Source organism: Poecilia formosa, unplaced genomic scaffold (assembly GCF_000485575.1).
Source record: "Poecilia formosa unplaced genomic scaffold, Poecilia_formosa-5.1.2 Scaffold319, whole genome shotgun sequence".
Classification (NCBI taxonomy): Eukaryota; Metazoa; Chordata; class Actinopteri; order Cyprinodontiformes; family Poeciliidae; genus Poecilia; species Poecilia formosa.
Window position 1 is genome coordinate 542,503 of NW_006800258.1, and position 13,958 is coordinate 556,460.

Below are 13,958 nucleotides of genomic sequence, written 5' to 3' on the forward strand. Positions count from 1 at the left end.
TGACTGGCTGCAATTTAAGTTGTTAATGTTATTATTTATATGACTATTCAATGTATGTTTGTAATATGTATTTTTTCTTACAGATTATTTAAAATGCACCTCTCCACAGAGAACATTGCATTGTACTCAAAAATATCCATACCCTTTTAACTTTTACACAACCACAAACTTTAATAGACAACACCAATCCGATATTAAATATCTATATCGGTTCTGATATTGAAAAAAACTTTTAGTCTGGGTGACAATGTGCCCGATCCATAATCTATTTGGTTCAACTGCTTTGTGCTCTAAGCAACATCATGTTTTATGCTACATTATATTAAGAATTCCTAATTACGTTTTCTGAATAATTTGAAAGAAGGTTTGTTGCAGTTTATTTCTACATGTTTGATCAAGATTGTCTGCCTGTTGTTTTTATCAGTTTCAGTTTATTATTTTTCACATTGGCTGTTATAATCCTAATTGCACTGACTGATCAAATTAAAGTTGTGTTGTTTTTACAAGTTTGACCAAGCTTTTAGTCAATTCAGCAATATTTTTCTGTTTCAGATCAGTAATGGCTGCTACTAAATCTCAGATATTGGTATCGGTATAGAAAGTGAATAAAGTGGATCGTTGCATCCAGAAACTTTAACATATTTTTTTTCTCCCAAATCTTTAATGTTACATCTTGACCAGTTTGCGTGTTTAAAAACAGAAAATTTTACATATTCTTTGCAAAAGGCCCAATCAAATTGAATCAGAGTAATTTTTCACCATACCATTCTGCATGCGGGTCAAAAAGGTTTCATTTTGGTCCCGTCAGACCAGAAAGCCTTCTTCCACATGTTGATGGTGCCCTCTACATGGCTTGTGGCAAACTGCAAACAAGACTTTCTATCCTTCTTGGCACTCTTCCATGATGGTTATGCTTCTGGTGCTAATAGTTGTCCAGTTTTGTCTGTGAGAATCAGTAAGGTGTTTGAAAGTCTTCAAATGAAAGTACGTTTTGTGTGGTACATCATCACAAGTAGAAGACGTGGCCCTCAGAAACAACTCTGAGCTTGGATAAATACAAGCTGGAATTCAAATGAACATACTTTTGGTGGGGGGATTTTCTGTATGTTTTTTCTGTTTTGCAGTAAACATACAGCAAAAGAATAGAGCCGAGAGTAAATAGTTTTCTACCAGCGTTGTTTTCAAGGTGCGATCTGTTGTTGTGGTGGAGCTGAGATGTGTTTGCTTCCCATTGGCCCAACAGATAAGAAAAGTCTTGTGATAGATAAGTTCCACCAGAAGAAACTTGGCAGGATGCAATAAAGGAGCAAAGCACATTTAGCAGAGTTAAAAACTGGCCTGCCACCAAACAGCTTTTTAATGTCATGCTGTCACACTCAGATGAATCCTGGCCGATTCTTGCTTGGAGTCGGTCAACATTTGTTATTTTCTGTTAATCCACCCAGTTTTTGAAAAAATAAAATAAACCCACCACAGAGTCTCCGTGGGTAGATTTTGGCTATAAGCCCAAATACTCAGCGTTCTGATCTTTGTTACTCTCTTATAGTGAAAGTTTTATGACACACTTTTCCACCAGGCTGGGGGGAAGAGGGGGGAATCCTGCTAAGAATCATGAGTCAGCCCATTCACTCAGAGAGGCAACTCCTCTCACAGATTGTATCAGGATTTGGAGTAACAGTGGATTTTTCCAGAAAAAAAAAAGCATTCAGAGCATTTCACTTTTCCGATATTTTGTAATGTTCCAGCCTTAATCCAAACTATTGGAATCTCTTTCATCAAAGTTCCAGCCCATTATATGACACTGCGGGACAAAAGTTTTGAGTGTTTTGCAAATGTGTTTTCTAACCACAATCACGTAACTATGTTGCCTTCAACACAGTTTTTGATGAGGGAATACATTTCTAACATAGTATAAAGCTCAGAAAGCTCGATTTTGCACGACACCGCCCCTTTAAAAAGACAAAAGTATTCACTTTGTTGGTCCAGCTCTGGCAGAACTCCGGCCTCAAGTCATTTTTCATCATGCCGCCAGCTCACCTATCTTCTGCCATTTTGGTCCATTCTTCTTTACCGTTCTTCTCCCCCTTCATCAGGTTGGATAGAGACATCTGTCAGCCATTTTGACATCACTCCAGAGATATCCAATCAGATTTAAGTCTGGACTCCAGCTCGACCATGCCAAGATGTTCACAAAGTGGTGCTGAATGTCATGTCAACAATAACAGTATTTAAATGACAGGAAGAAGTTACAAGAAAAAAGGAAACCGAGACGTTGAAATAACTGAAATGAAACAGATTTATTGCATAAACAATGTCTGCAAAGAACTTGCATCACCTTCCACAGGGCAGGGAAAGTGAGAAATGTTAAGGTTTCCACAAAGAACTTCCATTTCTCCACACTGTCACCCATACCTCAACCCAGTACTATATCAAGTAAAAAAGAAAAACAAGAAAAAAACAAACAAAACAATCCATTATTCGCTCAGTGGCTGATCCATTAGCTCCTGGGTGTAAAAATCCCTCTCAACTCCAGCAGAACAGAATGAAACTGAGAAACTGCAGCGTTGCTTCCTGATGTCACTGTTAGCATTTGGCACTTACATGTGCTCCATTTGAATCCACAAGTCGAGATTGAAAAAACAAGAAAAACAACAACAAAAAAAAACAAAACCGTGAAAATAGATACAGAAATTTGGAGGATGAAAATTTCTCACCGAACCTCAAAACTTGATTTGCCAGCTAACGCATAAAATGTGGCGACTGCTACAGTAATAAAAGCCATATTTGGACTAATGGGAGTTTACGTCTCTCTATTAATAAGTATGTTGCAGCAGGATCACCAGTTTGATCAATAAACACAATAAATATTAATTCACAGTATGCGTTTCACACAGGAAGATCATTGAAGGCGCGCTGACTCCAACCTCAATTTCCTGTGTGTGTAATCATTGGCTTCCGGCTAAATAATCGCCCAGTGGGAACAAATCAAAGATTTATAAGACATCTCTCACATAACTTATTTTGACATTTCGAGATTGGAGTTATCTACTGTGAGTAACATATTAACCAGAGTGAGATTCTATAGACTATCCCTTTATTTTTGACGTCATTCCCAATTCTTACTTCTGATTCAAATAGAACGAAACATAAAAAAGCCGGTGCTGATAAATAAACACACAAAAAACTCACACCTCCTGCATGTGTGCAGGAATATGAAGTGGATGTATTTTCTAATCTCTTTCACAGGCTGACATAAAAATCTAAACTGGGATATTTTCTTTTTTTTTTTAGTCTGCACAGAAATTTCTTCACATTTGGAAATTTCTTCATACTAGCAGCAATAAAGAGGCAAATAAAAGTAAAAAAAAAAAAGAAAAAAGACTGCACTCAGTCAGCTTTTAAAATGTATAAAACAAGGACTGTGTTTGGACGATTTTTAAATGAGGTTGAGAGCATTTCCTTAAACAGCTCTGCATCATTGTTCAGTGGCCAGAATGTATAGCCATAGAATCATAATGAACTTACCGTATTCTAATAAAAGACTCATTTCGATGAGTGTTTGCAGGGAAAAATTTAGGAGTGCACCGATTTCCTTAATTTTGGGAGATCGGCTGATACTTACATGTGAAACCGATCTTGTCTACCTCTTCAAAGGCCTAAAAATGTTGCTACATTTAGCAACATTTCAGACAAAAACCAATCTGGATCGGCCAAAATTGGAATGGGCAGGTCAGGTTATTTTTTAAATACTGCCTGCCGATCATCGATCGGCCAGAAAACTGCACCCCTAGAAAACGTAAATGGTTTCAAAGAGATAATTTGCCAAATCAAATTTATTTCAATCACATTACGATAATCTCATCAATAAAATTTGCTTTTCAGTGTCAATTTTACAAAACTGTGAATGATTCAGACTTAAATCGAGACTTAAAAGAAAAACAAAAGAAACGGGACAAGAATGGGTCAAACTAAGCCCAATAACGACATACAATAGAATCGACATACATATTAAGATAAATTCATATATTAGCTAAATATAATATATACAAATAGAATACATAGTATCTGACAGTAGTTAACAAGATGAAAAGAGACGTAAAACTTTAGTCTCTCTCTGTGGTTCCTGGTGAGCGTGCACCATCATTTCAGTCTCACGGTACGACCTCTGCTGACCTCTGCGTGTCATTATCTGACCTGTAGCTCCGCTGTCTGGCCTCAAAGTCAATCTGGATTGGCTCAGCTGTGGAGTAACGGGGTAAACACAGGTTACAGGCAGGGTAACCTGAGTGGTTCATGACTACAGCCAAGTAGCGGGAAGAAGAATACCTCGGAAGCGAATATCTCTAAAATCACCTGGAACTACTTTATAAATACGACCCTGTGAATCTGCAGGCTCGGCACCGAACGCGTTTTGAATCGACGGCAAGGATCTGGCGCGGGAACGAGGGGATGCTTAACCTGAGTCCGTTGTCATGCACGCAGGAAGAGGGAAGCCGGAAGAGATTGAGAATGTCGTGAATTTGGTCTGTACAGCGGAGGGGTAAGACTGACGAGGACGGTCGAGCTCCTAAAAAAAACAGAAAACAGATAAAAAGAGCGAGACGATGACAAAGACGGCACGGCTCCCATCGCGAACGGCCCTCCTCTGCTCCATGTCACATGGTCCTGCTGTACTGTATGCCGGTTTTGGAGGCGATGTTGGACCAGGGGAGCAGAGAGCGCAGCAGCGACTGGGCCTGGCGGTACAGCCTCTGTGGGATGGAGCAGGGGCTCAGGCTGGCCAGGGTGGAGCCAATGTGCTGGATGTAGTCAGTGGAGAGCAGGGTTAAGGAAAAACTCACAATATTACAAGGATTTTTATTTATGTACGTCTTCAAGTGGCTTTAATGTCTTGGTAGGTTTGCAGTTGTGCCAATGACAGATTATACCAACAGTGTAGTTAGCAGAAGCTAATGCTAACATGCTAACTTCCAGTCCAACCAATTTGCCACAATCCCTGAGAACAAACTTCATTTTGGCATACCTTACATGCTACATAAACCTCTCACATACTGTAGCCATGTTTGTATCTAGCTCCCTACTGTCTGTATTTTGTTTTGTTCCTTTATGACGTAAAGGAGAGGAAGTGAAATGCTACGTAAACACCCACTTCAAAATAAGAGCATGAATATAAATGCTAAGCACTTGGAGAATTCTTAAGTCGATAACCAAAACTTCAACACAGATGTCAAATATTTTCAACTGAAAATTCATAAGACAGTGCCACCAAATACCTCATGGTGGAAGGTATGTGCATTAAATGTTTTCAAAGTTAGGAAGAGCACTAAGCTAAAGATTAGCTCCATTATTAACAGATTAGCAGAAGTATGCCCACCACTACTAAAATCCTAATAAAACTTTTTTTATTTGGATGTTTTAATGTGAGAAAATGTAAAAAAAAAAATAAATAAAAAAAATTCAACAATATTTTTGCACAACCAATCACTTTGCCTCATTTTTGCTCCAACAAAAGGATATAATATTGTCCAGGGTGGATGACCGCCGTTAATGTAGAGCACATATGTGAACCCGTCTTTGAGGACGCCGCGTATGGAGTAGTAGTAGGGAAGGTAGTGGTGCTGCCTGAAGTCCCTGTTCTCATAGAAGTGGATGGCAGTGTTGTTGGTGGTGAGGACGTGCAGGTAGATGGCCTTGCAGTGGTCCTGAGCGGTCGTCGAGATGTGCTCCTTCAGACTGTCCAGCAGTAGGGAGCCTGGGAGGTCAGAGGGGAACAAGGAGAGCCAGAGAGCTCCATCAATAAAATGACAGGAAATGGCTTAAAACTCGAGGTGCACCCATAAATCGTCCCTGATTTCCTCCATTTGGGGAGCTTGACCAACACTTGCATGAGAAACTGACTTTATTCACCTTCTGGTTAATCACACAATATTTCTCTGCCTCCGCACAAGAGCAATCAGCAATAACAGAAGGAGAAAGAACAAAGTTATCCATTCTAGCAGTGTGTGTATCAGCCTTTACGCAAAGCGGTTTGATACAGAGAGAACATCATATCTTCAGTATCAAACTCTGACTGTGTATGACACAAGCCAGTGAAGGCATGGGAGAAGGTCATGAGGTCAGCTGGGATCACTCTTTGGTGTAAACTCCACTTGGCATGTTAGAAGGAAGAGGAAAGATGAGTACGATCATCTGTCCCGGGATTTTGGTCAACAACCTCCTTCCCTCAGAAAGAGCACTGACGATGGATCGTGGCTGAGTCGTCCAGCATAAAGATGACCTGAAACTCAGCCAAGATAACGAAGGAGAGGCTCCACAAGGAGGACTTCACGGTTCTGGAGTGGTCCAGTCAGTCTCTAGAACCGAACCCAATAGAAAATCATTCGGCAGAGATGAAACTTTCCGTTTTCCAGCAACAACCACAGAACCCTGAAGACCTGGAGAAGATCTGATTAGAGGACTGGGACAAAATCCCTGCTGACAAAATCCCTGCTGTAGTGAGTGCAAACCTTAATAATTAAAGGGGTAGAGTTATGAAAAATCTACTTTTTTGAGCTCGTTATAATTTTGTTCCCTCTCCAAAAACAGACCTGGAACGTTGCTTTGATTCTTTCATGCATGTCTGAGAAAGCCTTTAATCTCCCATGACAACCATTCAGTTGTGCAAAACGCCAGGAGGGACAGAGCTCCGCCTTCGAGGGGTAGCTCCTCCACAGAGCTGCTCTCTCCTACTCATCTCTGTCAGGCTACCGGGCAGCAATTAGCATCTGCAGAGCTCATTATAGCAGCTACTTCTCAGTGCTACGCTGGTAAAAACGTTGTTAAAGGGCTAATAGAGAAGCCATGTTATGATGACTTCCTGAAGGCGGAGTTTCAGAAAGAGCAGGAGTTTTTTAAAGAGACAGAGGCCCAATTTCAAGGCGTTAAATTACAAAGTGAATTTTTAATTAAGTTATATTTGGTATAACACCTTTTATAACAACTGAAGTTATCTGATTGTGATATAATATTATTCTATCCACCTGGAAAACATATAGTACTGCGCCATTATTAAAAAACATACAATGTGATTTTCTGGGTTTACTATTTTTTTCTAGGGTTTTTTTTAATGGCCGAAAACCTGAAGTACTGGCAGTGGACCAAATACTTACAATTCCACCCTGTGCTTTTGAGTTCAATTTCAAGGAATGTCCAGTAGGCATGAATAATACTCCACCATTTTTCCTGCATTGTGGATGTTAAATAATAATAAAAAGAAGCAACGGACAGGAAATAATTTTAGCGGTTTTTCGTTCCTTTTTAAGGTATGAATAATTTTATAACAATCTGATAGCAGAGATGAAAAATGGCATAGTTTTATTAAATAGAAATTAATTGTAGATAACTTTAGGAGAACATGGAACTGTAACATTAAAAGTACACCAAAAAGCACAAACAAAATATTTGCATGCAACCTGAATGACAAAACATTGCCTCCAAAGAGATTGGATTGGGATTTATGTTAATACTGCAAACTCACTGTATTGTTTATCTATCAGAAACTTTGAAGATAGTCTGAACTGGTCTACAATTTAGCATCAATCTCAGGCTCAACCAGAACTCTTAACAAAACCCATAAAAAACCAGCTACTTTAATTTAAAAAATTGTTTGTGGAAGCAGTTGTACCTATGCCATGTTTCCTGAACTCTTTGACCACTCCCAGGCTGAGGATGTAGGCGACCTGTGTGTCCACAGGAAAACTGGAGGCCAGGATGTCTCCATCCTAAGACACAGAAAAGATAATCAGAATCAAGCATTCCTCCTGATTATAAAACTTATTTAAATTGTCGAGTATTTGTATTAATACCCTAAACATGTTTTCAGCTTTCTCTCTCATTATGACACATACTGCGTCTCCGTCTACGCAAACTAGCCACAGGGAAGGCAAATTCTACAGATGCAAATCGTTCCCAATGGAAATTAGGGAGAAGAACATGGCCTAAGGCAGCGAAACAGATCTTTAAGTCTGTACTCGACACAGTTTTGTTGTCATCATGCATTTTGTCTTTCATTCAGACTAAAGACTCTCTCAGTCAGAGGTGTTGGGTTTATCTAATTAACACACTAAAAACAGACCAACTGACTCTTTAGACACGCGGCTGGTAGAGTCACACCTGTTCACAACATTTTCACAGAGAACAAGTTCAAACTGCTCAATCCAGCCGCGCGTTCCCTCACACAGCGCCGCAGAACCGACTGACCTCCTTGTGCACTTTGGTCCGGCTTTTGATCTCGGCCACAATCATTCCCACGATGTTTCCTCTGAAGGTGGCAGCGAGGGAGAAGAACTTCTTGTTGGAGGTGATATCTTGATACCATGAGTCTGGGTACCTGGAGACGAATGTCAGACAGAACCACATATGCAAAATATATCCACATTCCTTGGAGCTTTGTTTCCCCCACTTGTTACACTAAATCACAAACTTCATGGTGAACACAAATACAAGTAGCACTTTTTAGCTTTTTGTTCGTAGAATTTTTTTTTTTGAAAACCATGTATAATTTTCCTTCCACTTTACAATTCTTAAAATACCATGTCAGTTTATTACATCAAATCCAATCAATTCTGTGAACAAAATGTGACATAATAATTTGAATAATTAAGTTAATAATTGAATAATTCTAATTATATAACTTCGTACTTTTGTGTGTGTGTGTGTGTGTTTATGACATAAAGCACTTTGAACTGCCTTGTTGCTGAAATGTGATACACAAACTTGACTGATTGATTCGCAGAGAGGTTCAGAAATCGTGAAGCTTACTCGATGGGGAACCAGTCACCACACAGCAGTTTGACATTCTCTATGTCATCGTGACAAAGGAAGCGGAGCTGGACTTCACTGAGAGCTGTGGGAGGCACCACGTCACTCATTCACACCTGCAGAGGTCAACACACATCACACGGAGGTTTAGTCAGTCTGCAAACACACATCAGCCTGCATTTACAGCTTCAGGATGCCTGACGGTCACACATCAATCGCTTCCAAATATTAACTGGTTGACTTTCCGGGGTAGAGCGAGTGTTTGTGTCGACCAGGATTGCATGAGTATGCAATTTTACCAGAATAAAAAGTATAAAATGTGGATCCAACATGTTTTAATTTTTTTTTTTTTTTTCATTAAAGACAACAGGAACTTACTTCCATTTTCACTTGTTTAACTAAAACACAGTTCGGAAACCAGCAGCAAACAGATGACCATTACAAAGATTATAAAACAAATGAAACATTTATAACTGATTTGCTATGCAACTACTTCCTTATGCTGCAGCTGATTTCAGGAGTAGAGCAGCATAATCTGTCAGGTTAAAATAAGCAAAACTTTATTTAAATCCTAAAAATAAGACAAGCAAAACATTCATACAAATTGAACTTTTTTGCATTGTGTCAAAAACAAAATAAATTTTTAAATTTTTTTAATTGCTTTAGAGTCCTCAGACTTGGTAACGCGCTACACAAACGCAGGCCATTTTCAATTTAAAAAGCTGAATTTATAAGCAGTTCACTCATTCTTTAATGTAAAACTGTGTGCTAGAGATTTCAGGTTTTTAAATGGAAAAATGAATGAAAACCAAACACCCATATTCCTCCATTTCTCAGGTCAGTGCTACGCAGTGTTGGATTATCTACACAAATTCTAAACAAAGCACATTGGGGTTTGTGGTCGTAATGCGACAAGGTGTGAAAAAGTTCAAGCAGTATGAAAACTTTTACAAAGCTCTTGATATTCTGATTTTTATTTTGTAAATTTGTCTCTGTGTGTTTATAGTGCACAAGTTTTTGCCCAGAAAACTTGTTAAGCCTGGTGATTGAGGCGCTCACAAGTCATTCATACAGCAGCTTGTCTTGTTTTTGAGTTAAAAAATGTTTAAAGTTGACAGGGAATTGTAAAATATGATCTGATAATTATGTATTATTGAAAGACAGGAAAATTAATACCTGAACACCAAGTAGAAAGTCTTAAAAATGCAAACATTAATAAATAAATAAATAAATAAATAAATAAATAAATAAATAAATATAAAAGCTAAGCCTGGTGGGGGCACAAGTAAAGCCAGGTGGCCCGCCAGGCTTGTGATACACTGGGGGAAATCCTGGTGTATGTCATGTAATGTTGGATATCTGTTCTGTTATTTATTTATGCTGTACAACAGCAATTATGCTGAGTTAGGTTGATTTCTTTTTGTCTTTTCCTCTTTAAAAAAATGGAATAATTAAATTAAACTTTAGCATGATTATGTAAAACCCTTTGATTTTGGATGCTGTGCCGATGGAAGAATTTTTGCTCTTACTTTTTAACTTTCAAACAGTTGTTATTATCCTGTTATTATGCTTTTACAAAGGGGAGAACCTGATTAGCATCTCGAAAGCTCAAACACTTCCTGAACTTTGACCCCAAATTCTACAGAAAGTGAACAGGAGACTTCATTGATACAGAGAGGAACCAAATAAACCATAATCCATTAACCATAATTAATAAGGCTCATAACTCCACCTCCAACGTCTTCCTAACCACAAAAAGATATGAAGAGGAGCGGCTAAAGCTAATGAGGTGGGTTAACAATGCTGGTCAACAATTGATGATGTCATTCAGGACATGCTATTGTGGAATATCTTCTCTGCTCCCCGGAAATTGAGCTGTGACAATGTCATGACAGTCATACAGCAATGACTTTCAATCAGAGGTCTCTTCAGATTCGTTGCAAGACTGACTGCTACCGGATGATCTTTGAAGATAATCGGATGATTTAAGTTACAACATTTAATTTCCTTTTGGAATAAATAAAAACTTTTTAAAATGAATACAAGCAATAGTATGATCGATTATTTTCTGATCCTCATTAATATGCCCTCTACGGAGCTGCGGAGTTGTTTATAACACTGTCACAATCCGCTACAAGCATCATGAACTTCTGGCGATTTATAAGACTGAGCACAGAGCAGGACAGGTGATACATAGAGGGCTGAATAGTTTTAATTTGTCATTAAGATAAACTATTAGATTAAATCACAAAATACACATAAGCTAAGGGGGAACCAACGCGCTATAAAATAAGGCTTTAAATTCCAATGAAGCCCAAATATCTGCCTGCTACCACTCAGGCTAACCCCAAGCTAGCGCTCGGTGGCTAAGCTAACTTACCTCGTTTCAACAGTCGCACCCGGAGGAAAGTGGAGCAGCACTGAATTCCCGTGCTATCAGTCGGTTCTGTCACTACTTCGGACACACCATGGTAACACCCCGGCTGGTTTCCAACCCTCAAAGACGCCTCATTCCGGAGCCACTCGAACGCAAGCTGCTACTCCAGTCCCTGGCTCGGACAACAACTGGATGTTTTCTTCCTGTTTGTAACCTGACAGGCAAGGCTTCTTCTTCTACTACCTATTTAGACGGCATCACGCGTTTGTTGGCACTTTACTGCCACACACTGGCTTGAAGTGTTGGCTGCGCTTTTAAAAATATGTAAGATACAGTGTTTTGATAGTGCCTCTGTAACTGTGCGAGCTCTTTGTTTCCTCAACATAAAGTCAAGTTCTTTTGTCTCCTTTCCGTTCTCTCTGATCCTCTCGTTCTGAGCCAGGTTCTGGTTCTGCTGGAGTTTTCTTCCTGTTATTAAATGGCTGCTACATGCTCAATTCCAAGTTATCAGGCTTGGAATTGTTAAAATTCATTGCTACCGACACTGATAGACGCCGAAAATTACAGTATTACATCAGATTCAATTCATTTTTTTATCCGTCTGAACAAACAAAATTAAAAACAAGCAAATACGTACATTGACAGCAGGGAAAAAAGTTCTATGGGATATAGGATGAAGTAAAAACTACATATTTCTGTATAGGGCCATTTTCTTGATGAACAACTTTCACTATGTTGGGTTCAGGTATTTTACAGGCACTGGGGCATCAATCCAAGCAGATTTGTTTTGAGATTGATATTTTCACAGGCACTAACTTGAGCTTCATCTTTTGTCTAGATCAGCAAGCAAGTTATTGAGGTGTTGAAGCTCATCACTTATTTCCTGCTGATGTATCTCAAAATCCAGGATCATTAAAGGATCTCGGAGGTTTGAGTCTCTCATGGTGATGGACAGATAAAAAAACAAACGAAAAAGCAGAACTATGCACAAATGATAACAGAGGCCGAAACACAGGCAGAAGAACAAGACACAAATTAAGGACACAAGAATGACACATATGACAGATGTGGCTCTTAAAAGTGCCTTTGTGGGAGTTGAAGAAAAGCGGAAATAAATTTGTGCAGTGGTCTGATAAGTAAAGAAGAACCTGTTGAGAAAAAAAAGAAACATTCAGATTTCAGAAGCTCTTTATCTCTTTTCATCTATCTTGTCACGTTAGATGATGTGACACTCTAGACACGTATCTATGTTCTCCACTTGTTTAGAGAACATAGACAAGTGGACTTTAACTGTGCTGCTGCAAGTTTGACTTGCCTTTAAACCTTGAACAATACATACAAACTATACATTAAAATCACAGTGATGGTAGTGCATGCAGTTATTCAGCTGGAAAACTGTCAAAACCTTGATTTAAGTCCAAGTCAACAAGCTGGCTGTAGAGCCTGGTCTCTGCTCTGTTTAGGTTATTACTATGTAGTTCTGAGCTTATCGCTCAACAAATAATAACAAAAATGCTAATTAATAAGTTAAAAATCATACAATGTGATTTTCTTTTTTTAATAAACATATAGTTCCTACCAGATGAAGTTTACATACAATGAAAATTGCAGACCTCTCCATGCTTCGTAAGTGGGAAAACTTCACATATCAGCAGTGTATCAAATACTGAGAATTAATTCAAAAGTGACTCTGCAAATACAACAACAGCCAAATGGGAGGAGTGTTGATTTTGGCACAAAAGTCAAAAAGCTGTGGCTGGGAAGGTAGCAGAAATGTTCCATCACTCATAACCACAAATAAACTTTTATCACAAACAGCCACCAGCTGCTGCCTTCCCAATTCCCACTTTTAACCAACATCATCTGGACATATTTTGGGAATATGAACTGATAAGGAATTTTCAACATATTCAAATATTTCGTAAAAACTACTAAATGTGTTGCTAAAAAATATCCTTTTAGAACAAACTTTGAAATCCCAATCTCCAGTTCAGTGTCTGCAGGATGATGTTAAGTCCTTTTGTACTTTTTTGATTTAAAACCCAAAAGTATCTTACTAAATGAATGGCTGCCTTAATGACTTAGTGGGTTCATTTGTATTACGTTTAATGCTTTAAATGTAATATAGCAACTATGACACAAACACTGTTTCCATGGGCTAAAACATTTTTGACCACATACTGGAACAAGGTGGTGGCAGCATTATACTGTTGGGTATTCATTGTTCAGCATAGACAGAAATAGCAGGTTTATTATTAATATCCATTTCCAACAAAAATTAAGAAAACAAGTGACTACTACACATGTTCAAATGAAATATTACACATTGTTTATTGTTGAGGAGGTAAAAGAAAGAGGTTTTTTTATTTTATTTTTAATATTTTGGCCAACAAGCACTTTTAAATTAAATATTTTGGCCCACGTAACAAAATAGTTTGAACACCACTGGTTTAGATCAAAACAAATTTATGTGTTACAATGGCCCAGTCAAAGTTCAGACCTGAATTCAGTTTAAAATCTTTGGCAAGATTTGAAAGCTTATGATAAAGATGCTCTCCAGGCAGTTTAACTGAGCTTGAACGGTTTTGCAAAGAACAATGGATAAAAATGTCTGCAGCTTTAAGGCTTTTATTGGATTTCATAAAGGGGCAACATAGTAAAGGGGGCAGAATACAAAAGTCCAATATTACTGTCACATTTTAATGTGCAAAGAATTTCAGAAACTATAAATTTGATACCAATATGCATTAATTTTGTTGGTCTATACCAGAGGTCAGTGAGC

The 13,958-nt window shown here is 38.4% G+C and overlaps 2 protein-coding genes across 2 annotated transcripts in view; both read right to left on the reverse strand.

Annotated features, from left to right (window-relative positions):
• The window catches only part of eci1 (enoyl-CoA delta isomerase 1), a 29,138-nt gene that overhangs the window by 3,291 nt on the left and 11,889 nt on the right, over nucleotides 1-13,958 (reverse strand). The gene's annotated exons all lie outside the window — the stretch shown is intronic.
• On the reverse strand, nucleotides 2,279-11,405 carry naa60 (N-alpha-acetyltransferase 60, NatF catalytic subunit). The gene is made up of 6 exons (XM_007573136.2): nucleotides 11,180-11,405; nucleotides 8,800-8,915; nucleotides 8,239-8,368; nucleotides 7,664-7,760; nucleotides 5,518-5,752; nucleotides 2,279-4,812 (listed from the first exon to the last, which is right to left on the reverse strand). Exons 2-6 carry the CDS (start codon nucleotides 8,907-8,909, stop codon nucleotides 4,656-4,658), a joined length of 729 nt encoding a protein of 242 aa, XP_007573198.1. The 5' UTR covers nucleotides 8,910-8,915; nucleotides 11,180-11,405; the 3' UTR covers nucleotides 2,279-4,655.

Coding starts and splice junctions, on each gene's coding strand:
- naa60 (XM_007573136.2), bottom strand. CDS start 8,909: ATGAGTGACGTGGTGCCTCCCACAGCTCTCAGTGAAGTCCAGCTCCGC. Junction 7,761..8,238: donor GGACCAAAGTGCACAAGGAG/GTCAGTCGGTTC, acceptor TCTGTGTCTTAG/GATGGAGACATCCTGGCCTC. Junction 5,753..7,663: donor GTTCAGGAAACATGGCATAG/GTACAACTGCTT, acceptor CTGACCTCCCAG/GCTCCCTACTGCTGGACAGT.